At 36.6% G+C, this 26696-nt stretch overlaps 1 protein-coding gene across 3 annotated transcripts; it reads right to left on the bottom strand.

Annotated features, from left to right (window-relative positions):
* Positions 1 to 825: 825 nt before the first annotated feature.
* Positions 826 to 22366, bottom strand: LOC121592986 (protein N-terminal glutamine amidohydrolase). Of its 3 annotated transcripts, none has more exons than XM_041914970.1 (5): positions 22150 to 22366; positions 20598 to 21527; positions 2918 to 3220; positions 2563 to 2687; positions 826 to 2295 (listed from the first exon to the last, which is right to left on the bottom strand). In XM_041914970.1, the coding sequence occupies exons 2-5, from the start codon at positions 20666 to 20668 to the stop codon at positions 2159 to 2161; spliced, it is 636 nt and encodes a 211-aa protein (XP_041770904.1). In that variant the 5' UTR covers positions 20669 to 21527; positions 22150 to 22366; the 3' UTR covers positions 826 to 2158. The 3 variants fall into 3 exon arrangements, with proteins under 3 accessions (XP_041770904.1, XP_041770906.1, XP_041770903.1); XM_041914972.1 differs by having other exon boundaries at positions 20598 to 21329; XM_041914969.1 differs by having other exon boundaries at positions 20598 to 22366.
* Between the last annotated feature and the right edge of the window lie 4330 nt (positions 22367 to 26696).

Here is a 26696-nt window from a genome sequence, read left to right as displayed (position 1 = left end):
CGATCAGAAAATATGATGTGTCCCTTCATATGATGTTTATAGTGTAATTTTTTTGTATAAGCTACGTGCAGTTTAACAACATTCGTAAAACAGTTTCAAAACATGTGTGTGTGTGGGTGTTTTTTTTTTGTTATGGCGGCAACAAACAACGCACCCTTTTTAAAAGCTTAGTTGTTTCAGTACATAAGGAGTAAAAACACTACTTAATATTTGAATATCATGTTTAACTAATCTTAGATAGTACATCGAATAAACAACTCAACCTAATCGCATCCAATTACAATTCTTCTAATTCATTGAATTTGCACTAGTTCAAATTCAACATTTGTTATTTTAACTATTTTCCCTGTAAGAGCTTTTCGCACTAACGCATATTTCGAGAACCAACGTTATAAGTAGGCAAATTACAAAATTTAATATCGTGGAACGTAAATAAAATGAATTGAAACCGATCTATATTGATGGAAATTTACTATTGAACTACACATTTTGTTCCTATATGTATGTCTATTGACGTTTAACGTATTACAGCCTATTTAAACATTGATTTTTTCGAACAAGCTACTACTATGACACGAATACTAACATAAAAAACCTATTTGTTGTGCGTGACACTTCAAAAATTTAAACCTGTCTGTACTCAATAGTAACACATACATAGATTGTCGTTTGCTGATTAATTATACATCAACTACGATCTCTATAAACGAAACAATAAATATCAAATATATAAGGGTGACAATGATAGTTAACATAGCTCTCATACAATGGGAACAGTTAAAAGGGAGAACAGTTAATGTGTATCAATAAAAGATAAATCGGCAATAAGCCATACTATTGTTAAAAAGATTAACAAAATATGATATTCGTATGCTGATTTTCATTTCACTGTGTTGTATGATATCATTACTGAATTTCCTTCATCTACTCTTCGATACGTTAAACTGCATTCCGATACATTGGTTGTGGTTTTTGCGGGGGTGTTATAATGCTTGTTATTAATTAACTAATATCACATTGTAGAGTAGAAGATATATTTTCACAGATAACTATCAGATGCTCTTTTCAACTTCCCAACTAGTTTGAATTCATTACACTGTTTCGTTCATTAGGTAGCGCAACCACGCTCCTTTTGATTCATTTTGAAAATATATTCATGAACGCATGATGCTGCATTATTGCCTAAATAGATGTAAAATGATTGGAAAATTGTAGTGTTTTTCTTCTGTACTTTTAAAATGTGTGTTATGTTATGCTGTCGATGTTATTTAATATTTCTAAACTATGAGGCATGGATGTTACTTTTATGAGAAGTATGTTTTGATTTTTTACGAGTTTTAGGAATCTATAGATCCAAGCTTGAATGCTTATTTTATGTGCGTTAGACAACAATGAATTTTACAACTGTAACTCATAGTTTAGTGCGCATTAGGTTGATTTATGTTTGGTAATAATTTTGTTTCCCATATAATACTAACATATGTATGGTTAATTCTTAGGTCTCTTAGTACATTTCGGCATATTAGTAAAGAATTGTTACATAAAAGCAGTCGCACAAACAAACTCTAATGAAAATCAAAACATAACTGGTAAAACCCTCTTTTTTCTAGTTTTTTAAACAATTATTACTTGTGTATTTAGTTGTAGGCGTTTTTATCATGCAGCTTATGCTTTGATTTAAATTGAAAACTCATTACCAAGATTGCCCCTTTCTATTGCATTATTAAAAGCGAGAAGTGAATACTTGGCTTTTAAGACACCTTCTCATTATTATTCAGCTTTCACATACTGACATGTTGTTCTTAATAACTATTGGTTGCACTGCTTTATAATGGTAGTTTTTGTTTGCTCTATTCCAGCTTGCAATTACTGGCCACAACAATTTGATTTCAGCATACAAAAACATGCCAAACTCACTAATTCTCCATCAAACATACATACTTCTTCATGCTGTTTCTACAATGGCACGGTGCGTATTCTGGTGTTGCGTTTTGATAAGGTACCGTATCTGCTCGCCCCTGCACCACACAATACCCGGTCGAAACGTAGAATCCTGTGATTACCGCTTACAGTTGCTAATTAGTTCTTGCTAGCTATTGCCACCGGCATTGCTGAACATTCTTTCGCTGCGACCCGTTGTGCTTGCCGTAATGTGATTTTAATTTTGCGTTTTGGTACCAATGTTCCGATCCGGCGGTTTATAGAATTGTTGTACAAAATGTAACAAATCGTAAACCGCACCCGGTCCCTTTCCAGGTTTCATGCAGATGAAATCGTCTAAGCTGTGGGTGCTCGCTAAAAGGAGACAAAATGAACCATTAAAATTCAGAGCAAAATGTTACAAACGTCTCAGTTGTGCAATAAATGATTAATGATATGAATGTAATAGTAAAAAAATGTTTAGTCGAAGAAAACTAATTGCATACGATATTTGCATTCGTCATAAACAGAATTATGAAACAATAATACAATTCCCTTTGCCGGATGTAACGCTTCAATTCCTTGCAAACAATTCAAATAACAAAACCCTTTCCAGATCGCACTAATACAAAATGTACTCACCGCTTGTCTGTATTGGTGGGTAGGACGGCGGTGGTTTAATCCAGGATCCATCTGGTCTACGCATATGCCGTCGATCCGAGGAAAACTCAGCCAAGTATTTTTCTGCCGGAATCACTCTGAAAAAACTATTTCCCAAACACACAGAACATGCAAGTTAGATTAGTTAAAAAACTGGTCCTAACCTAAACGTAGTTGAAAACATCAACACGAATTACGCCTGAGACTCGCTAAAATTGATTAACGATCCAATAACAGTTCGTAGTTAGTGTGAGAGCGATAAACCCCTTCTTTGTGACGCTGTGATGAAGGGCCGATAATGACATCATTCGCTAAATAATGGTGAATAAATGCTTACCGGTGATGCTCTGGCGTTAAGGCATAATCCGATCGGAACGTCTCAGTAACATATTTGTGAAAGTAGGTCGGGAACGGTAACGTTGTGTCTAGATCAAACACCAGACACCGGTTCGGTGACGGATTGTGCATGAAAAACACATGGTAGTCCCATATCACCAGCTTTTCATCGCCTCGACCTGCTTTCTGTCTCCATAAGGGTACAGTGCGCCGTTCGTTGGACACAAAAACAGCATAACATTTCGGAAGTTCCGAGGGATACGTTTTCTTCACTTGTTCACACAGTTTCCAGACATTCTCCTCGCTAGAATTGAAATGAAAAAAAGGAACCCATTAATAGATGCGTATGTATTTGATTATTTATTTACTTGCTTACAAGGGTTCTCATGTAGTCTGATAACGTTGATAAGATCTGATAACATTCAGTTTATTTTTTTCATATTAAACCAAGATCTGCTGCTAAAACCATTTGCTTAATGACATTATTTGCGAAGAAAACTGAAATGTTTGGAGACTCCTGCTCTAGATACTTGATTCTTAACCGTACCAAGGCTAATGAAGAGTGAGAGAAACAGGAACACTTTTAAAACCTTAGTGTCACTGTATTTAATATGTGATTGTATGGACGATTGATGAGCAATTATACATCTAAGTCTGGCAACCCGCTACGAAGCAGTATGCGTCTCGCTAAAAAATGCAGAAAATTGTTTCGGTCACTCGAACTACGGTTATCTAACGGTTATCTTGTATCTAACGGTTATCTAAGGGAAATTAAAAAACAATACATCAATTTCTTCTCAATAACAACTGTCAAAATCAAAATCGTCGTATCGGCGAATCAGTTTGAGCAAAAAGCTGTAATGTTTTTCTTTTTATATATTTACATACATTTTTCGTAATATTATTGTTTGCAGTAAATTGAAAGGTTCGTTTTAAACAAATTGAAAAGTTCGTCCAATAAGAGTAAACTAACTAATTTTATTCAATAAATAAAAAATTACAAACTAGTGATTTGAAAATGAAATTTAAACAATTTGGCAAAAGTTTTTTAGATTTGTAATTTTGCTGAACCTTATTCTATTTGGTGTAACGTCCTTTGCGAACATTCCGTTTCATTTGTAACTAAATTTGTTTTAGCTATCTTTGCAAAAAGGGATTGATAATAAGTTTTTTTACTATTCTTAGTTCCACTTTGAAGTGTCAGCTTTTGGATCTTTGAATTCTATATATTTTAGTAATTTATTTAAATTGCATATTGTTGATGTATTAAATACAACAAATATGGGCTGTGGAAAATATTTGCTAGTAGCGAGTCATGTGAAGCATCATCAGGATATGCATAAAACACTCCATCTGCTCGCAGTAGCATTATTGCCACTACGCTTGCATCGTAAACCATGAAACTGTACATGCATCCAGTATTGGAAAGGCATATGAGAACCCATGAGTGCATCCGTACACTCGTAAAACCATTCTTATTAAATGGCTTTACGTAGATGTTTCCGATTGCAATGGGATTTGAATAGGGCAAATCATACAACCTTCACCTATTTAGTTGAAAACAAGTCATTAAGTTCAACCACATGCACCATCATAATGCTGAAACACATCTACAGGTTGCCTAACTATATCCACTTTCTGTTCAATATGACTTTTTGATTATTCAAAAAAGGAAATTTGATGGCCATATTTATACTTCATTCCCGACCGGTGAGGGTTCGATTACATCGCATTTAGGATTTTTATTCTTCAATTTTGAAATTAAAAAAAAACAAACTGCAATAAATTATGCTATGAAAAAATGCTAAATATCGCGATAGTAAGATGGTATAATACATTACTCTGGATTATATTTGATATGAGTGATAATTTAAAAGAATCAAGAATAAATTCAAAGGCCTCATAAAGTGTAGATAGTTCGGCATGAGATAGTCTATTCTCTTGACTATCTTGACTGTATTTGATTATTTTCCCCAGAAAATGCATGTCATGAGATTATTTGTTTAAACTCATTAAAACAATGGGACATATGATATACCGGTGATCTAAGAAAATCATTCAACAATAGATACCACATTTTCAACCGAGTATGCCCGAGATAAGGCAGAATATACAGGAAGCAAATGTCCTGGGAACAAAATCTGTTGATACATGATGTAGCCAATGCCGTAACAATGTTAATCTAAATCAATAAAATAGATACCACTTATTATATTATTATGCTTATTTGTTATACCACTTAAACTTTTATTGATAAGATGATCAATATTCCGCGAAAACCATAGTAACAAAAAACGAGAGTGTTTTAAACCGCAAGCAGGGAGTTCGTATGTACATCCATACAGAGCTTTTTCACGTCCCCAATGTATTCGGATGGATTCAAACCGTTTAGATATGAAACAACCTTCTGCGAAGGAAAATTATCTCAAATCGAGTTCTTTACCAAAACCCTTTTTGTTTCCTTTTGTACGTTGATTCAAAATAAAATTTCAACTTTTAAAATACAGCTGTGAACAATCCGATACTGCCGATTGGATGAATCCTGTAGTAAATCAAACGAGTCATAATGAATTTGTCTGCCAATGATGTAAGAAAATGAATAAATCCATTCATTTAAAAACTATGATCGAGGTTTTACGTGTCTTTATGTAATTCAACAGAACGAATATAACCAATGTATTGTCGTATGTGATAATATAAATAAATAAAACTATGTGCAGCATAAACAGAAACGACGACACTTGTTGTGCTTTTAGTTTACACTTCAAAACACTTAATAATATGCTGTATTACATAGCATGTTAATGGCTATAGCTTGTAGCACGATTCACTTTTACAAAGCAAAATGATTGTCCCATTGTCCCCATAAGGTGGCGATGTTTTGGATATACACAAGAGACTGTTGCCGACACAATTTACCATGAGGCTGTACGGCTATTAAGGCATCATTTAGCTATAACAAGAAGAGATAAAACACTTGGGAATACTGTCATCAAAGTGCTTGTAACACGGTCGTAATGATATGTCTGTCAACAAACACGTTATTGTGTTTCATACTTTCTTCTTTTTGCGTAATTTTACAATAATAAACTCACAATGTACTAAAAATAACTTCAACCAATGCGAAATTGCAACTCTGTGCAATGTACTCAGTTGAGTGTTACTATCTCAAAAAGCATCATACGATATACATTTTGAACAATCGCTGCAATAATATGGTATAACTGTTCAAAATTTACTTCATATTGTATGAATATTCTATGTCTAATTATAAAGAAGCCATCGCTGTACGCGGTGAATTGAATTGGGGAATGTGTCTTAAATTTTTACATCACTAGCTGGTCCTTGAACGTCTTATTTTTACGTTTTCTAAGGAAAGTGGTTCAAGAGCAAGACTATTTAGCGGAAAGTCGCTACCAGCCGTAAGTTGTTTTTGTATGCCAAGTAACGCCTCATAACCGGGTTAAGATTAAGCTCTGCCGCTGACTGGTCTGTTTATCGTTTCCATTAGAGGAGAAAATAAGATTGCTCACTGATTAACTTTTGGTTGCCTGTTATTTACTTATGTCATTTTAGTTATGTTGCATGCGTCGTACTCGACGTTCATGCCCAGCAAAGCAAACCATTGAATGTAAAAATAACCGTTCACACGTTCCAGCCCTGTTATGATTATGAAACTTACTTGAGGCGCTGCTACTAGCTGCTAATATTGTATAGCTATTTTATAACACTAAATTTCTATTTAAGCTCTAGCAAATATGTTCCATTACAATTGTTGATTGCTGGGAAGAGAATATATCAAATGTTCAAGTAATTGAAAAACATATGTTGATGTAACTAAAAAAATATGGTAGGTTTGAATAGACAAATAACTCGGGAATCTCCTCGAGGTTCAAAGAGAATTAAATGTATTTTTACACAATTATGAAACAATCTCAAAGCGGCCACAATACAATTGAATATAATACAAATTTAATTTTCAATCACCATACATAACTTTTTATGTTTGGCGTGACGATATTCGCGGTCAGGGCGACCTGTACAGACTATCGAAACTTATCAGTACCACGCAGCCGGATAGTCAGTCCTTGCTACATCGGGATCGGTCCACATGAGGCTTGAAGGACATGACGGACATGTTGTTCCAACACAGCAATAGTAGTTATCGCAGCCATTTTTCAAATACCATCGTTGTGTACTTCTATATAATAGTGTATGAAGAGAAAGGTAGAAGTAATAGCTTACATAATAATTAAATCTTGAAACCCATCGCTATCCCATGCCCCTTTCATGCAATACCACTTCATAACCTTAAATTTGAGTACCGTGCCTTGCACCATGCAAATTAGATGTCATGTTTGATTTATCGAAGAATCTACAACCACAGAATAATCATCTAGTGTAACGTGAGTGAAACATTATAACACCATTTTGAAGGTCTTGTAACATACCAAAAGTCCAAACTACTATGTAAAAAAGTGTATCAAAAAGGCCGAAAAGTGTTGAAGAGTTTATTTAATTTCTGTTTTGTTCGTTATCTATGTATTTGACTAGAGTGGGCTTTATAGTCCATTGATTAATAAAAACTAAATACTAAACATTAATTCTTCCATATGTCTTTTATATTTAGAGGATATTTTAATTTGCAAAAGGACATCAACATCAACAGGATGCTTTGGCAATTCAATGCCAGAAAAGCTCGTCCCACTAAAAGCATGATTGGAATTTTTCCGCTAATGGAAAAATAATTAGTTATATTTTTGGGGGATCCCACTTCCTTCGTTCGACATTTGAAATCATCTCATCTTTCACGTTTCGAACCTCCATGACCCGGGTAAGAGCAAACATTTCGATCTACTGGTCGATTTAAAATTTATACCTGTGTTTTGCTGTGATTCCGTTACGTTAAAAATAATCGATTTTCAGTAAACCATTTATTACCACGGTATCAGAATACAATCCCAAAAAACCCCAGAAAATTTATACTTTCGCCTTGCACTGTAACACCGTCTCCATTATCAGTGCGATGACGAAAAAACTAATCATAATAAAAATAAATATGCTTTTCTTTGTGTAGACGCTTCATCAAACTTTCTCAAAATGCAATGGGTCAAGACTTAAAAGGTGAGATTTAAGTAGGTTTCTTAGAATGTATGATCCTCAAAACGATAATTCGTTTAATATTCAACTGAACTTGAATATTGTAGAAAGTCATTGAAACTAAAAATTATAGAAAAAAATCTTCCTAATAAATCCAAAATGAAAGTTGGCTTTGCCAACTTGGTACACCACTTAAGACCAACTAAAGACAATAGATGCGGCATCCAAAATGACATGCGGTGCTTACGAGCGAAGAATCAAAATACTCATATTAACACTGTGAGGCCCAAATTTATGGTTTCGCGTTAAACAACTGTAGAAAACGTCCCTTCCAAATTTTAAAATTCGAGCTGCTGTCGCGTTTGACACATAGAAGTAAAGAATTAAGGTATTTCTATGAAAGTTAGAAGAGTCGCGAAGTTTTTAGATTAATAGCAACAGAAATTATTTACTTTACAGAGATTTTTCTTCACCACCAGGTTAAAAACTATTGAGTTGAAATGAAGAGCCGTAATTAGGTAGGCAGCAAAGGCTTAAGAAAGGATTGACAAAAATACTGAGCGCGTATGTTTTAAAATGCGTTTTTTTTTTGTTTGCAGGAGGGACGGCTTTGTAATTTCTAAATGAAACGAAAATGTAATCAAGGATAAATAAAAGTCATGTCCAACACTCCCCTTCTCCACACAATTGGAATGAACTTGTAAGTGTGGAATGGAATCCTACATGCATCCTGCATGGGAGGCAAAGCAGAGAAAAGGTTGGAAACTATTGGTGTAGACAAACGCAAACACAATCCATCTATAAGTTACCATTCAGTGACGAGTTTACGCTAAACTTACTACAAAATTTATTTATTAAAGAGATATATAGAGATATAACATAATAATAATCTGGATTCTGGATTATGAAAATAATATAAAATTTTCTGTTCCAATCATATTCCAGCACATAATCTTAGTGACATTGCATAGTGGAATTAGTCCATAGACACACCGGATAAAAATATGGTGCTAGTAGATATTAATATTTTCTATTGAAGATGGATTTTATATTGTATTTAGAATTAAAACTCATTTTCCAATAGTTTCCTTGAGCTGAAACAGTGAATTCACTGTACTATTTGTACAGTACGATAGAAATGTAAAGTATCATACGCGATCCGCGATCCGCGACCGGTCAGATCAACTCCGCTTTCCAGTCCTGGTGCTCTTGGAGTGGTTTTGAATTGTGCGTCGAGAAATGTGTTGTCGTTACGTTTGCGAGAAAGCGGTGTAGCATATCTGCTAAACATAACTTATTATAAACCACACTATTAACTATAGACTCATTGCAACACACCTCAGAAAGCCAAACCACACTATTGCAGCACATTCATTATAACACACTCAGCAAATCAGATCATACCATAACAAAGCAACCGGAAGAATTCAGGCCCCACCGTTCATATAAAAACAATTGTTACACACTTCTTGAAAACACCCGAAAGACGCATATTAAGCAAATCAGGCGTTACTGCAGGAAAACTAGGTGAACCGAGAACGCAGAGCAACTTATTGCTAAAAGCAGCAAAGATCGACGAACGCACCCGGTCTTTAGCTAGAACTTCCTTCTTATACTTTCCAGAACCTTCGTAAAAACATTAAAAGCGCAGCATAATGACAGACACCTCACTCCGATACAATGTATAAATTGCACCTCATATCAATAACCTTTAATTAGGACAAAAAACACATTCCAAAATCAAATGTACGAAACTTATTGAGTATAAATAAAACCAATTCCAACCGTGGCAAATCAGATTCGTTCGGACTGTCAAGATAGGACGTTATGCTGCTTAAAAACTTCGCCTTCCAACTTATTTCAAGAGTTTAGTTATGTCCCCCTTCCCAAGGTAAGGCTTCTAAACTCCAACGTTTCCAGTAAGGGAAACCCCTTCTGGGTATCTATGATCGCCTGGACGATCAAGTGTCGAAAAGTCCGCTCGAACGAAGTTTTATTCCACCTCGGGTCATATCAGTAAAAACTGACCTACCGCGACGGTACACGAGGTACAGTTGTACGATCATCGCACTACAGCGGTGCCCCTTGGTGTACGACTATGCGTTAGATGGTTCTACCGATGGTGTCAGTGTCCTTGGACGAAAAGTTGAGTTTCCACGATCAGCTAGAACATGTGGTTGCTAAGGGAAACCAATTGATCGGCTTACTAAAACAAATTGCTCGTGACATCACTGACCCGGTCTGCAACAAGACGCTGTACTGTTGTCTGGTACGGTCAATGCTGGAGTACGCTTCCGTAGTTTGATGGCCATCAGCTGCTCGCCCCCTGGCGCGTCTGGAGTCGGTCCTGGGCAGATTCCTGAGGTTCGCTTTGCGCTTCTGGAGTGTCCAAGTGGATTATGACGGTTGCTGTGCGCTGCTAGACCTTGAGCCACTGAAACAAAGCCATTGCAACGCCCAGAGATTGTTTGTTGCTGGACTACTGGACAACCGCGTTGACTCGTCGATGCTACTTTCCAGGCTGAATTTCTACCCATCCCGATCTCTCCGTGCCAGGTCGATGCTTTACGTAGAGAATCGCCGAAGCCGTTTTCGTGACTCTGATCCCTTTTTACGTATGTGTCGTGAATTCAATGTCGTTTGTGATCGTCACCGACTTGACATGTCGCGCGCCGCGTTTATTAACTGTATTCGTGTCGTGTGGCCTGCCTACGCTGTGTTAATTTATTTTTCGCCGTTTAAGTTAATTTTATTTCTTTTATTTGGCGTGCATTCAATATAATTAGGGCGGTCCCGAGGTACAGTTGTCAACTCTAACGACTCAATAACATGCCCGTCATGGGTTCAATCCTAGAATGGACCGTCCTCCCGTAGTAAGGATTGACTATCCGGCTGCGTGGTAATGAATTAAGTCTCGAAAGCCTGTATATGCCGGCATGTCCGCATAGGACGTTACGCCAATACGCCTTGTTAATTTTATTTTTTTTAATTTCTTGTTATAGTTATTGTCATAATTTCTAGATAAGACATTCATTTAATGGTTATTGAAAAACCTTTCTAAAACACTGTTTGTTTTCAAAATCAAAGAATTACTTTTTGAAATATTGTCGTTGAAAGATGTCTTTACCTAAATCTAAATGTTTAGATTTTTTAGGTGTAGAAGTCAAATTGTTTACCTTTCTTAATGTAATAGAATTTTCTTAAAAGCAAAAATACTCTGGGCATTGAACTCGAAACCTTCAACAAATCCTTTTCATCCCAGTCTACTTCCAGAGTGCATTGTGATCATAGGTACACAATACAATACATTTAAAATCATTTTTATATTTACATCATACAAAATGAAGCTGGAAAAATTGGTGACAGTTTTTCATCTTGATTCCGCTGGTTACCTACACATACTATATTGCCTAATGACACGCACATTTCGGCTAGATGATGATTGCTTACACGAAACGCACGCATTGAAAAAGTATAAGAAAAATATGAAAAAGAAAAAGAAGCAAGCCCAGTTTTCAACATAACGTTTGATAAGGGTACAAGGTCATAGAAATGGATGGAAAAGTTTAGTTGGTCCTATTCTACGTAAAATCATACTCAAATTCGATTTGAATATAGCAGTCAATCACAATACTTTATCCTATAACATGATATTCATGGTTTGTTCTAATTTACTATATGTTATATTAGAATTGTAATTTTAACATTAACTTTACAGGGTTTTCCAAGTCAGTTTCGAATGAGAACATTGTTATTCACCGCATGCAAAATCGATCTGATATTTTATTTCCATCATAATAATTTTTAATTTCGTCAGCATGATTTTCAACACGACTCATGCTGGATTTAGTTTGACAGTTCTTTGTTGTGTGTTGAAATGTGTTGAAAATCATGTGTTGAAACTGAAATTTCATGTTGAAACAAATACTCCATTTGAAATTGTCAACGACCATACCATAAAACATCAGTTCTCGTTCGATCACCATTTGAAAGCTGTTGAAAAACATCTTGTATGCGGTGAATAATTATGTGCACATTTAAAAGTGACTTGGAAAACCATTTACATTTTTTTAATTGAGAAGGAACGGTATAGCAAGCTTACGTTGATTAGCAAAACTATTCTCCTTTATAAATGTGTATGTGTAAAATTTAAATTATTAATTTATAAACAATGAGCATTTTAAATTTTTACTCACTAAAATTTAGAGAGCAAGGGTTCCTAGGTAGACTAAATTGAATATATGCTTGACGAACGATTGCTTACTTTCATACGTGTAACGAACGACGACTTATTTCACACGTCCAACAAGTGAAACCCCGGCTGATTTACCAGTGTAAAGATGAAGATGGCTTTTCCGTATCCACAAGAGAGCAAAACATTTCATTAGGCTTCGTTTTTTTCACTTTTTTTCAATTTCGCAATGCAGCTGGGATTCGCGGATTAGACATACATATCGTATTCTGCTTTTTTTAATTTAGGGATATATTAAAAAAAAATCCATTCGCATTTTGAGTATTGCAAAGAAACTTTTCAAATAAAAATGATTGATCGTTTGAGTGCTCTTTTACACGCGTAACTAGGACAAATATGTAGTTATGTTTCTCCTTCTTCATGAGAATCATTTTTTCTACAATATTCATTTCTGCTTTATTGCCATCACTTCAACATCAAAAGCAATATCGCTTCTTTATATCGGCAAAATTTCAGAATAATTACTTCCAATGTAGTATTTATAATCTAGCTAAATAGTGTATTAAAACCCAATTTATTCGGCAAACCTTTAAATGGATGTTGTGTTTCTGCTCACTCACTGATAAAATTTGTAAACAATAACAAACTTATAGTCGATAAACTTTCACAAACATCTGGAAGCCAAAGAAACAGGTAAGAAACATTAAGCTCCTTTTTGTGCTGATGCAATGGTGCTCTAAATGTAGATTAACCTTTTCCACAGGCAGTACAAAACAACCAAAACCACAGGCAAAATTCAAACAGTAATGGGGCCGCCTGGTTGTGCTGGTGATAAACCTTCGTATCTGCCAAGACTTGTAAACAAGTACAGCAGGGCCAAGTGAGGAAAATAGTAGAAAGCATCGCGCCTTTGATCGTCTGGCATCTTGAGGTGGATGATGGCAAGATAAACAGGTCAGATCGAAAGCTTTTCAGCAAATCCTATCCTAAATGGCGGTGCTGGCCCAGTGGCGGCTTAACTTGTCGCATTATTAGCGATGTAAAGGGAAGGGTAGCGAAGGTCACTTGGAATGAATATAGCAGCGAAAGGCACCTTCTATAATGTTTTCAGTCTAGTTACATTGGAAAGCTCCATTAGTATTAAACGTATGATACAAACATCTATAAAAGTAAGCTAAAGAGGAATCACCACTTCAAAGACTCTTGGAAACAAACCAATAAGATAGGCTCAAACATTGGAGAAATAAAAAACGGCCTTTTTGTATTTATGTGATAACAATTTAATGTAGAATGGCTTATTTTTACAAATTAATATTCTTAAAGCAATATGGCGATCATTCTGAAAAAGACGCTTTAGTGAGTAGTGTTGTAATACTAGAATTGTATAATTGTGTTTGGCATTTCAACGATCTTCGAACGAAAGGTATTTTTAACATTATGTGAAGAAATTTACTTATATTTAATAGTATTGCAATTGCAGTATTGCAGATAAATAGATAAATAATTAAATGTTTTAAAATACAATGGCTGTTGTATTCTTATCTGTACCGTCCCTCCATTTTTATATTTGATCGATTATGCGGTTAACACATACTTACGTCTTGACATTATCTATTGGAAATTTAAAAAAAGCATTACAAGTTGACATTTAAACAGTCTAGTGAAACTCTTTAAACGAAAGCGCACGAGGAATGTTCTTACAGTAGAGTTTGCACATGATTTCCATAATTTTCCAGGAACTAGCCGTAGAGGTGGCTACCATTTCCATTGTATGAAGTTAGAACAGCGGACCGTACGACGGCAGGTAGTCAAAAGGAAATCTCGCTTTTTCCATTTCAATCTACTCAGACCTTACAATATATGTTCTTCTACACATTGCCATGGTTTTCCGTTTTTCAAATTACCATCATGGTGAGGAAACCACTCAAAAGGAACTAAATTATGGGTATGTGGCTAGTAACGTTGTGACGGAACGGGAAGCATACAAAGTTGATCCGATGTATATCAGCGGGTCACCAGTCGCCGGACGCCATCAAATTGGCACCGTACTGGTGAAACAGTGCTGGCCTCGGCAACGGCATCAAACGCGCCTGCAATGGCAGGCAAACATACGGCCTCTGGATTATACTACTAGCGTGCTAAGCTCAACATTAAAAATCGTGCGTGCATCAACCTGTGTCCGTTAATCGCCTGATAGACGAAGGCGGCGCGAAGTTGAGGGCAACATGCTGGAAGGTTGGTGCTTGTAAGCTCGCAAAAAGGCTGTGAAGTGGTCATTATTATGGGTTAGCATGCGATGCGCATAAAAATCCATCCCCCAGTATTTCCTTCGCTGACATCTCATTCGTTTCACTACTCCTGGCAAATATGTAAAATCCCTTGAGATAGATTTCCCTTGATGTGCGCTTGCTTAAATTTTGTTCTTATTACACTTCTTTCCTCTCGAAAGTAACTCGAACGTAACTCAACACAAAACACATTCAGGGCCAGCTTTAGAGGTATCATTCGTCAGATTGTAACGTGTCAGTTATGCAGCTCATTTCAGAGGGAGAGAAGTAACGTAAGTCGGGATCTTACGATTATGTTACACTCTTTCGTGATGAATAAAACAATATAACTTATCTTACAAATTTTTTTAATTTGTATAACATACTAAAGCTTTGAAAATAAACTTTCAGATCATATTTTGATAACTGCGATTCGTGAAGTTAGTTTAATGGAATGTTTGCCTTTTAGTAGCCATGGCATTATGGCCATGGCAAATATTTCACTGTACTCTACTTAGATTGATGTTGTACATATCTAAAAGGATATTGGGACAAATAAACGACGAAAACTATTATGAAAACTTTACAAAAAAGACGTCACCATGTTTGCTTTTGTGTGATACGTTTTGTTACTGACTTTCATTCAAATTAATAGTACAAATTTGTTAAAGCCTTCATAAAAATATATTATAAACAGCAGACAATTATACAACTTTTTTCTTTTACGAATTTGATTTAATATCTTACAATACCCCTTACTCATGTCGAATAAAAAAAACACAAACAAAATGTAAAAGACTTTGTTCTTCTTCATAACCGTAGGATTATTCAAGGAATTTTTAGAAAACCAAATTGAATACCTGTATTTTTTGTACAATCATCAAGCAATTCAATTTTATTCACGATAAAGATTGTCAGATTAATTCATATTTACTAGCAGTACAACCTTTGTAGGAATTCTTAAAGTACATGGAAATAATAATAAGCACGGTAAAACATACGTAAAGGAAGCAGATACTTTGTTTGAACGCATATATGTGCGATAATTTAAAATAATCTCCCACGTGATAATCTAAAACGAGTTTGGACATGCGTGGCTCAAGAAGGCGTATGCAGTCTGTTGCCGAGTTACGCGGTTCTCGACTTGCGCGGATTCGGAGACAAGGTGTATGGATATAAGGAGGTGAAGTGCTTCAGAGCAAATTGACATTTCACGACTTGAAATAACAATACTGGGGGCTCCGGTATAAAAATCGGGAAGGGCTGGAGGGGGTATAGAAAATTGTGTGCGATTTGACATAACAATACTCAATGATGGCGCCCGGGAAACACGCTAATAATTCACCTTCTTAATAAACACACCTTGTTCGGAGATACGCGGTTTTCAATATTTGACAGATCAAACGTCAAATCAATATTATTTGCTTTAAGAATTGTCGAATGCAGTATAAATTGCCCTTTTGGTAATAAATTTAATCCACTTAAAGGCCAAAAATATCAGAATGTTCGGCACGAATCGTATCAAATAAGTGATAAAGTGTATAAAACTACTCAATTAAATAAAACTTACCAAATTATCAATTGTAGTTTGACCGAAAATCGAGAAATTCGACTTACGCTGATATTCGAGTTACGCGGATTCCAATGGAATGCACAAACCGCGTAACTCGGGAATAGACTGTAGTGGTACATTCGTATAATGCCACAAAAAATAATAACAATGCTGTAATTGTATATATTATCTCAACTATTAACGTAAAATTTATCATTATTGCTACTTTGCTAGAACATTGAACTACAACGAAATTGCGATTACTGTACAACCATACTCTGTATTTGCGCAATGAGTAGAACTTGTTAGAATAATCAACATGGGACTGTTAGCATAGTAAATTGCACCGAGGCACTATGACATGTAATGCACACACGCACGATTACACATTAATCCATTGTAGGCCTTGGAGCAAGGATAAAGCTAGAAGGAGAACATCACAACATTATTCAAAGGCCACAGTGCAAATGGACCGATGGACATTCCCATTCCCAATGTTTTCATTTTTCGTACCACTGACTATATACAGTGAACCTACTGATAATGTTTGGCGCCAAGATGCCTTTCCTTTCTACTCAGATAATAACGGTGTGTTGGGACAGACAAGACCTAAGATGTTATTCACCGCAGGCCGAAACGAGCGTGAAACGTTTTCCCAAAATGTCATGCTTTTGGCACTCCCTTCGGTACCTTATGTTGAAATATGCTTGACCTTACTTCTGTCTGGCGAACCATTTTGAGAATGTTGAAGCACGTTGCGTACTTGCCATCATAGGCGGTACTTTTTTGCCTTGGATGACGAAGAAAAAGTCAACTATGAATAGAAGCATAAAACTCAGGCCCAGAAACACCGTTGAGAACAAGGAAAAGAGCAATCATCCATGCCATACAAAGGAAAACGGGAAAATCGCGATGGACGAGAAAAACATTCAAGGGACACAGCAGCAATTTCATTCTCACTGGAGCAAAATTGTTGTCCAGTTTGATGACGATTGGACAGAATAAATAAAAATTGTATAAACATTCTTATGGCGCACTCTTAATTCAACCACCCAGGAATGTTCCTGCCATCCCTATCATCAATGATACGTCCGTTTTCGCCCAGATGAAATTACGTGGCTGTAATGGAAATGAAGTTAAAAGGTATGATGTGCACCGGACCGCACAATCCATCCATTTCAAATTATTCCATTACGTTGCACAAAAATTAAATGATTAAAAATCTTATACTTTTCAACTTTTGAATGATCCAGCATAAAGTACGCTTTAGTTGCTGATATTTCACGTGAAATATGTGTCAGCAAACAGTTTATATTTTGTTTTTTTTTTTAATCCAATTTTATTATTATTATTAGTCTTCAAGTATTTCAAAGGGAATGGGTTTTTAGATTATCCCTGTCCTGTGTCGTATTTTAGTTATGATTTAACTGCCTGTTACGTGTTACAGTTCCAATGCAAAAGTCATTCAATTAAATTAAAATTAAATTACATTTTATCCACGAGATACATTATCAATAATTACCGCAAGTAAACCAGGTGTGTCGGACTTTTGCTTAGGTTGTAAATTGAATTTGTGCCTATAGTGGATATTAAATATATTCGAATTTCATGTTACAAAGACAAGTATATTAAACGAAAGAGAATATCCATAACCATATTCCATATTCCATAAATAGGCATAACGAATGATGGGATAGTGGGTATTATTTTTGTTTCTACGATCTTTTTCAATCAACTTCTGGCGGGAATGAGCCATTATGAGCGGGAATTGAGCACGGGATAATAGGATTGTTATCCGTCCAATGACTGCAATCTGGACGGAATAAAAGATATTTTCAAGGTCGACAAGAATTCGATTTCAAGATCGGTTTCAGGAATGGTTTGAGTATGGTACCAGTTCCACGAATGGTTTAGGTTCATGATAAGTCCTAGAACCAGTATGGTTACTGAATAATTTCCAGTACAGGTACAGGTTCAATATCAATTCCACGATTAATATAGATTTAGAATATGTAGCAGTATGGGTATTGATTTTAAAACAATTCCCGAAATGGTATCGAGTAGGAATCAGTACCTAGACTGATAAAGATTCAGGATTAGTTCCATAACTGGCATAAGTTTCGGATTAATTCCAGGAACAATATGCGTCCGTGATCTATCGCAGAATATGTAAGGGTTTAGAATCAGTTTCACTCCCAGTAAACGATCATAGTTAGTTTCTAAATCGTTAAATAACAACATCTATACAACTTTTTAAAAATCCTTTTTATCCTTTTTGTTGCCACCCAATTTTGGCTCTAAGGCTTCCATTTTTGACAGTGTGCATCTATTTTTGCCTCTAAGGCATCAGCTTTTGACTCTAACGCACATATCTGTGTATATAATCCATCAATATTTTACTCGTGTAGGAATCATTATTGTTTAAAAAATATTATGTACATTTTATTTTAGGCAGAAACATGATGAATAATGTCAGGAAATACAGGAAATCTCTGTTCAAAAATCCAAATTTAGCACAATTACGAAAACTCAAAATTCTATTATTGCACATTTTATATCAAATTATTGCACACTTTTCAACACACTGAAATAGACAAAAAAGCGCCTGCAACGGATGCTTTCTGTGTGTTTAGGACAAAACGTGTTTAGAAAAAATACGAAACGTATTAGCGTAATGCACGTTTGTCCTTGGTTGAAGCCGGAATTCCGCAAAATACAAAGATTATCCGTATACCTATCCGTATGTAAGGTTCCACTTAAATAAGTCTCGAAAGCCTTATAGGCTGGCATGTCCTCGTAGTACATTGCGCCAAATAGAAGAAGAAGATGCTTAAAGTATGTCACCAATCCTTCGGTTTTTCTCTCTCCATATTTTCAATAGTGAAGCAGAGCTCCCCATTTTTTGTTACACTTTCTGTTACAAAAGTTACCATGCTTGGAGCTTATAATAAAAATGTTACATCCACCGTAGCAAAATTTCTAGTCGATCAAAAGAAAGCCTAAAGATGATGCTTCAAAATGACTGGGTGTTTTTCGTTCCACCACAGTAAAATAAATTTTCGACGACACCTATACTAAAAGTGCACACTTTTTTAGTAGTCCGTGATTGGTTAATAAATTGTAACTACGTTTGTAAATGAAGACACAAACAAAAGACTTAAGTCCATGAAGCAGGGGATTCGATTGTTTAGTTGCGAATTGAAAGAAGTTCAGAGAGGAGTCAGTATTTCTGTTGAAATGTTTACTTAAAGTCAAATATTTACTTATAATTGAACAATGTTCAAAAGCAACTTAACATTGTTTATTTCGGCATGATAACGGTGCGCAAAACGGACTGCTTACTTGCAAAAGACTTGCCAAAGTGTTATTTTTCAATAGCTTTGAGAGAAAGAAAAATTTCAGATTTTTTTTTTATGTTTACAAAATGTGTTATACGAGCACAAATAACTTTAAAACTATAATAACAGACGACCAATAACGGTAAACTTGCCACGGTATATGCCCCGGCTTACCAAGTATTTCATCAAAAAGCCAATTACACTATGCGTTGATCACAATCAAACAAAACATCCATAATAGAAGAAAGCGAACAGTATAAAGAATTCAATAGTGATTATATTTTCATCTATCACAACAACAAATTAAACACATAGTTTTCCATAATGGCGTAACATAGACGATTCATTTAAATAACTTTTCATTTCCAAACAACAATGAATGTGAAGCATCGCCAAGATTAACACGGAGAAAGTAGAACTTTTCAGATTCTGCACAGGATGCTTACAGTCAAATTCCACGCATTTTTTCGAAAGCATTTTTCAGATCATGTGTGAAATGTGGGACCAAGCATAGCGGTCTGCGAACATACACGCCGGGATAGCATTTAACCTCAACCTTCGTTTATTTCAGTATCATTTCCGCCGTTCGCATCCTCCGTCTAAAGGAAGTTGCTCTTTTCGTTAGCCAATTATGCTCTTTTCTAACCGAATTCCAAAAACTTGAAAAATATGATCCTACACCAAACACCAGGCGGCGTACACATTTCAGATGCCTGCTCCTTCTGTTCTTCTTCTTCTTCTTATAAATTGTTTCCTTTCTCTTTTCCTCTCCATTCTGCGCTCATGCTGATACCCACATTCGCTTCGTAAACGGCAATATAAACAGAAGAATTCTTTGTCAATTGAAGCTGGTCGAAAATGTTGTATACCGCACAAAGGTGCGTAGACCGTGAAATACTGAAGACCTTCTCCAGTTGGTGGCAGTGAGTGCGTGTATATGTTTATCCACGCTCAACGGGGCGAAAGGAAAACATAAATTGATGTTAAAAAGATTGATTGAGTGCCCGGGACTTTGAAGCACTAGCAGGTGTGTAGGTACTAGAAACAACAGAATTGGGTGAATGTTGTGTCACGCAAACGTAAAGCTTCTTTTATCTCTCGCTCTCATTCTCTCTTTAACTATGCGCCACTAATTGTGGTAGCAATTTAATAGCTGTTTAATACCGATTTAGTCCTTTCAAGAATTCTGGTTAAATTATTTAAAAAAAAAAAAACAAATTCAGTTTACTTACCAGTAGCAAGAAACATACGAGCAGTCGTTGATGTTTGAAAACAGCATAAAGTTAGCATCTTTTGTCGACATTTTCGCCGCTCCACACGTCTACAACTCGTTGGCTCCTGTTTTCCACGCTCTCGGCCTACTTCTGAGTGTGTGTGCGCTTTTGCCACCGCTCTTGGCAGATTTTTCCTCGTGACACCACAACACTTCAATGGAGCGGGCGTCAAGGGGAGAGCAATAGCAGATGTTGCAGATTTTCCTCTCGCAACACGAGCCAAATTGCCGGGATACGGAGAGCAGCAAACGTTGTTATTATTGCTGAACACTTTTCTCCGTTCTGCTACAGAAGCAGTTGTTGCTGCTGGAATTATATTTGCTGTTCGCTTTCAGTTGCCTCCACTCTGTAGCGTTTTACTCGCTTCGACCACCGTACCAACGCCCTAGCACTCAGTTTCCTTCTTTCACACCCGCTCGATCACCCAACGGCAAACGGCACAGAACACATCCGCAGACCACACTTGCTCACTCACTCGTACGATCTCACAGCCGGACTCGGATTCTCTCGCAGGACATCTACCAGACAAGCAACGCTACACTCTACTTTACACTGGGACGTTTGCTTACTCGGTGCGTTTGGCAAATATTTGAAAAATACTCACTTTTTCACCGTCTGCCTTACCGTGCTCACGCTAGGCGTGAGGGTGCTTTGATGGATTACTGTTGTTTGACTTTTATTGATATTGCTCTGGTGGTGTATATTTTCAATTTAACTAGCACGTTCGATATTTGAACGATTAGAATATACCCTGCTTCCTCAAACACGCAAACACTTATCTAGCTCGAAGACAGCACGTACCACACACACACACACACACACACACACACACACACACACACATAAATCAGTCTGATAAATTTACTAGCCTTTAAGAGAAGCTGCTAACTGTCGTAAAAATTCACTTGAAAATATTCGCCACAGCGTATAATCGATGCGTCCGCCTCGGACGCAAAAAGGAGGCTGCGGAATCTACAGCAGAGATGTGCGTGTACGCAAGTGTATGAGAGCTTCAAACAAAGGACTGCTCTGATCTTGAAACAAACGCACGATACGCAGATACGGATGTTACTGAACCGTAAGTACGAGGGTATTCCGAAATGAAGATTTGCTGCTTTCGGCCGAGAAGATGCGTTTTTGTTGCCTATTGGGTTGCAAAGTTTTGGATGCTTCTGGAAAGTCTGGAAGGGCTGGCAGGATGTCGGGAGGAAACCAGGGAAATATATTCCTATCTAACCGTTCCTACAACTTTCGGACTGATGTCATCGTTTTCCCTACGTTATCACTGTACGAAAATTTGCACTCGTGTACAATTGCAATCCATTCTCAACGCTGGAGACTGCCACATTTGGAAAGTGAGTAGCCACTATCGACGGGATATATCGTCGCTATCGCACTGCCGATGATGTATGATGGTGCATAACTGCGGTTAGGCCCCGATAGGGTGGCTTTAGCTAGGGATGGGTTTTCTGGAAGGGATGCGCACGACCTCAAACGGTACTACACATACCCATGACACGAATAGGCCGGACGTAAAGGATATCGCGATAAGACCACAAAGCACGGATAACGTTCTCGCACTGGCACGTTGCTGCAGGTTTTGCCTATCTTAAGGGCTTGGTACTCTCTTGTTTTGCCAAACTGCAAGCTGTAGGTTGAGTTTTCCTTCACTCTCGCGGGAAAATCGTGTTATGCACGAAGAGAGCTCTCCGAGCACGTTAGTCAACAAATAACAAGTTCCGAACGTTGCTGCGGAAACTGTCGCAAATAAGCACGGGTTACACACAACACAAACTAGTCAGACATGTTGTAAAGAAACGTATTCAACATCTTCGCAACTTGGCGTGTACAGACTGTTCCAGATTATGTTTGGCGGTTTTTTTTGTTGTTTCAGAACCTGTGACCTATGATAAAGAAAGAAATATTAAAGGCAAAAATGTCTATATAGAATTATGTATCTAACCTCTCTTTTGATTAAAACAAATGAGAAGATTAAGAGTACAACTTGTACAGGTGAACTTGTTGTCCAACTTGTTTCGCGGTGAATGCGTTCCGCATAACTCAATCAAACATCGCGTTTTTCTGCCAAAATTCATTTTTTGAATAGGTATTTTTATTGAATGGAGTTTAATCACAGGTATTTTTTATGCACCCAATTACTGATTTAATACGATACGTGCAAGAAGTTTGAATTATGTACACATTTCAAGAATTTCTAAACTTATGTTTTTATTTTTTTATTTTCTATACCACTTTAAACCTCTCTATCTCTCTCTCTATTTCTCTCTTTATCTTTCTCTCTTTATCTCTCTTTTCTCTCTCTCTTTCTCTCTCTATCTTTCTCTATTCCTCCATCTATCTCATTCCCTATCCCTCCATCTATCTTTTTCTCTCTCTCCTACCTATCAATAACGTAAAAAACAATCTGATCATTCTGGGTCCAGTATGAGTATCTCCGCAAAAAAGGAGCTCCATTGTACAAGTTGTCTACAAGATATTAGTGCGGACCGATTAGAATTTTCGCAGTTTCTGACAGCTAAATTTTGTACGATTTTGCTTCAAGTTGTAGGCTTTAGTGATTAGTTTATTTATTTAATAAAATTTAATTAATTATTATACAATAGTGATTATCCAGCTCCTACTCAAGAGAACTATTTCGTGCATTTTTAATGATTTTTTATACTCGTACAGCAGGAAATTGATTTTTAATTTAAAAATTGATGTGTACCAGTACGAACTGCTTAAAGAACTGTCAAATGCACCGAGAAAACAGCTGAGACAGTAACTGACAGCATGCTTTGATAGCGACTGACAGCATTTTCGGTGAGAAAAATCTCCTTGGCATACAAAGAACGACGGAGGTGAGAAATTTTCAGTTTAAGGTGGACGATCAATTTTAGTCTTTTTGCAGTCAATAAATATTGATAAATTGCAGAAGAATCTTTTTTGGCTACATTTTAGCAATTAAATCGATAGCCATAAAAACAATTCAACATCGTTCCAAAAGTCTCATCTCGGCGTCCTTTGGAGCTTCTACACACACTGGCGTGAGAAACCAGTTATCAATTCTCTCACAGCCATCTCTCACCTTCAGTCTTGGTGTATGAGCGTTTCTACATACACCGAGAAAGCAGCTGAGAAAATAACTGACAGCGTGCTTTGACAGCGGCTGACAGCATTTTCGGTGAGATAAATCTCCTCGGCATGCAAAGAACGATGGAGCTGAGAAAAAATTGAATTGGCAGTTTATGGCGAACGTTCAATTATAGTTTGCATTTTTGCCGTCTAATAATCGTAGAAATATTATTAAAAAGTAAAATAAACTTTTTTGACTTCATTTTAGCGATTAAAATGGATTTTTTCAACATCATTTTAAAAGTCTCATCTCGGCGCTTTTCAGAGCTTCTACACACACCAGCGTGAGAAACCGGTTGTCAATTCTCTCACAGCCATCTCTCAGCTGCAGTCTCGGTGTATGTAGAAACGCTCTCACAGCCATCTCTCACCTTCAGTCTTGGTGTATGTAGAAACGCTCTAAGAGTTACCGCGTATCTCGGGGACTTCCTGTATGCAGAAATATTTATTGCAACTTGTTGTAAAACATGTGAAGTAGTTTAAACCGTTAAATATAATCGTCTTCGTAAGCATGCTGTCATATTAAAAATGAGCAAAATATGGAAAGATACACAGCTTGTACTGAATGGTATTTACACGAGCTAATTTACAAAAAAAAAGAAGAAACAAATAATACAAACAGTTTAAAACTATGCTTTCGGTTATTTTCTATATCACGAGCTGAATATTAAAATCAAATTGCTGGAGTATACTCATTATTTATATCGTTATAAACCAGGGGTCGGCAAACTTTTCGACCAAAAGAGCTAAATTGCATAAAAATGTTAGCAGTGATCCACTGGAGGAGCCAAATGGATATACCAAGTGCATATGAGGACTAAGAGGAATCTGGCCAGTGCCTAATATTTGGCGTATGGATACGTACTAATGTATTGCCGGTCGGCGTATTGAAAGCATTTATAGCGCCTACAAATGTAAATAAGTAGTCCCTGTGTTACATAATGTAATATAATTAATGGATTGTATAATAACTAAAACAATGGGTTGTTTAAGACAACGCAACTCTCAACTGCCTCTCGAATCCATGGGGCACGTCAAGAGAAAATTATTAACAACACATATCGTTCATGGAACTGTTCTCAAAACCGGATTTGGAACCAAACTGACACTTTGGAACCAGATCCTGATCTCATACTAATCCTCGAAACCATACCGATCCCCCATACAGATCATGATACAGATACCCATTTAATACCGTTCCTTTAATTGCAACTTATTCCAAAGTTTAAAAAGGAACCAGGATTTGTTTCTCTTATGTAATTCATGTTTCACTCAGTGATCCATTCCGAACCATTCCCGGTAACAGTTTTTTGAAAACTTCAACGTAGAAGTAAAGTTATCTATGGAGCCATGATGGGCCGGTCCCGTGGTACTAAGAATATGTCCATCATGTATTCTAGCCACGTGTGGACCGAGCCTCCCATACGAAGTGGGCTATCCTACTATGGGTACAGTGTTTGGCAGATTTAGATGCAAACTTTTAAAATTTTTGGTGAAGAGCCGCCAATAGTTTCGCCGTCTAGATAGGAAAGAGTAATCAACGGTTGTTAAGCTAAATAAGAAGAATTCGTCAGTAAGTAACAAAAGGTAATACGTATTTCCCCTTAAATTAAATTTGTTTGCGGAGAGACTGGCTTCTATCCTTTTACTCCAAAATATAACTGCGGATTGCCATATATTGCCATACCCTCCAGGAGTCCAAACCCCCCAATGAGCGAGTAATGTAAGCGTATTTCATTCCTTGTTTTTCAATAGATCTTTTCACGTATCCTTGTTTAGCTGTAATGAATCTATTTTTCATTATGCTCCTCGGACTTCAACCGCTCTACATCAGACGCCGTACCGCGCACCAACTATTTGTGGCTGGTTTACTGCAAAGTAACATCGACTGTTCATCCCTACTCCATCAGTTAAACTTTTACGCGTCCGCAGTTCAGTTTCGTTCCCGCCCGCCGCCTACTCTGAACCGTAGTCGAACTGGATGTGGCTCTAGACCTTCTCAACTCTATGTTTCGGGTGTTAAATGAAATTTGTCATTTTTTTTTTGACCCCCATTGCAATCCTTTAAAACCGCCTTCAAAACGAGTTATTAAGTTGATCCATCCATTTATTTTAAATTAAGATTAGAGTTAAGAACATTCACACGGATCACTGTTATCCATTGAATGAGAAATAAATAATTACAAATATCGTTTTCTTCTTTGGCTCAACAACCGTTATCGGTCAAGGCCAGCGCCAGTACCACTAGTGGTCTAGGCATTTAGTGACTTATGAATTACCTCATAGCAGGATAGTCAGTCCTTCGTATGGGAGCACGGTCCACCTGGGGCTTGTACCCATGACGGGTATGTTGTTAAGTGGTACAAGTTGACGACTATACCACGAGACGTGCAAATTTGAATAGTTAAATAATATGTTGACAATTTTTTACATGACAACTGGTTCATTTAATTTAGAATAAAGTTTATAATTAAAATGATTAAAATATTTAGACACTATTCTTTAAGTAAGTAAGTTTGTATTCTTTATATTTGTTTACAGATTTTAACATTATTTCTACAGTCTAGAGCTGTTTGTGTTTGTGTTACTCTACGGCTCGATGCAAACATGGGTCTAGCTGTTGAGCCGTCCGCTTTAATACATAATACAACTTTATGTAAACTTTCTGTAAAAAAGCGGAATATATTCATAATAAAGCTTGCATTTTTCTTTCAAAAAAAAAATCGTAATAATGTGTTTTCACTTGTTATAGTGTAATGTGATATTTTGAGTGAAAAAACACCAACAACAATCACACAAGAGCAAAAATACTTAAACGTAGAATCAATCCATCCCGGCGCGACAGTTTAAATTGAAGGACGGCATACAGAGAAGAAAGCAAACAAAAAACACGCCAAAACAGAACAGAAACGTGACAGATCA

Source organism: Anopheles merus, chromosome 2L, assembly GCF_017562075.2.
Source record: "Anopheles merus strain MAF chromosome 2L, AmerM5.1, whole genome shotgun sequence".
In the NCBI taxonomy this organism is placed as follows: Eukaryota; Metazoa; Arthropoda; class Insecta; order Diptera; family Culicidae; genus Anopheles; species Anopheles merus.
The sequence above is the reverse complement of the archived record's forward strand: the minus strand, read 5'-3'. Positions and strand labels throughout refer to the sequence as shown.

What these genes read in the sequence shown, in the direction of transcription:
- LOC121592986 (XM_041914969.1), bottom strand. Translation starts at nt 20,668, where the DNA reads ATGTCGACAAAAGATGCTAACTTTATGCTGTTTTCAAACATCAACGAC. An exon ending in TCGTATGTTTCTTGCTACTG is followed by an intron (nt 3,221 to 20,597) that starts GTAAGTAAACTG and finishes TTTCAATTCTAG; the next exon opens with CGAGGAGAATGTCTGGAAAC. An exon ending in CCCACCAATACAGACAAGCG is followed by an intron (nt 2,296 to 2,562) that starts GTGAGTACATTT and finishes GTCTCCTTTTAG; the next exon opens with CGAGCACCCACAGCTTAGAC.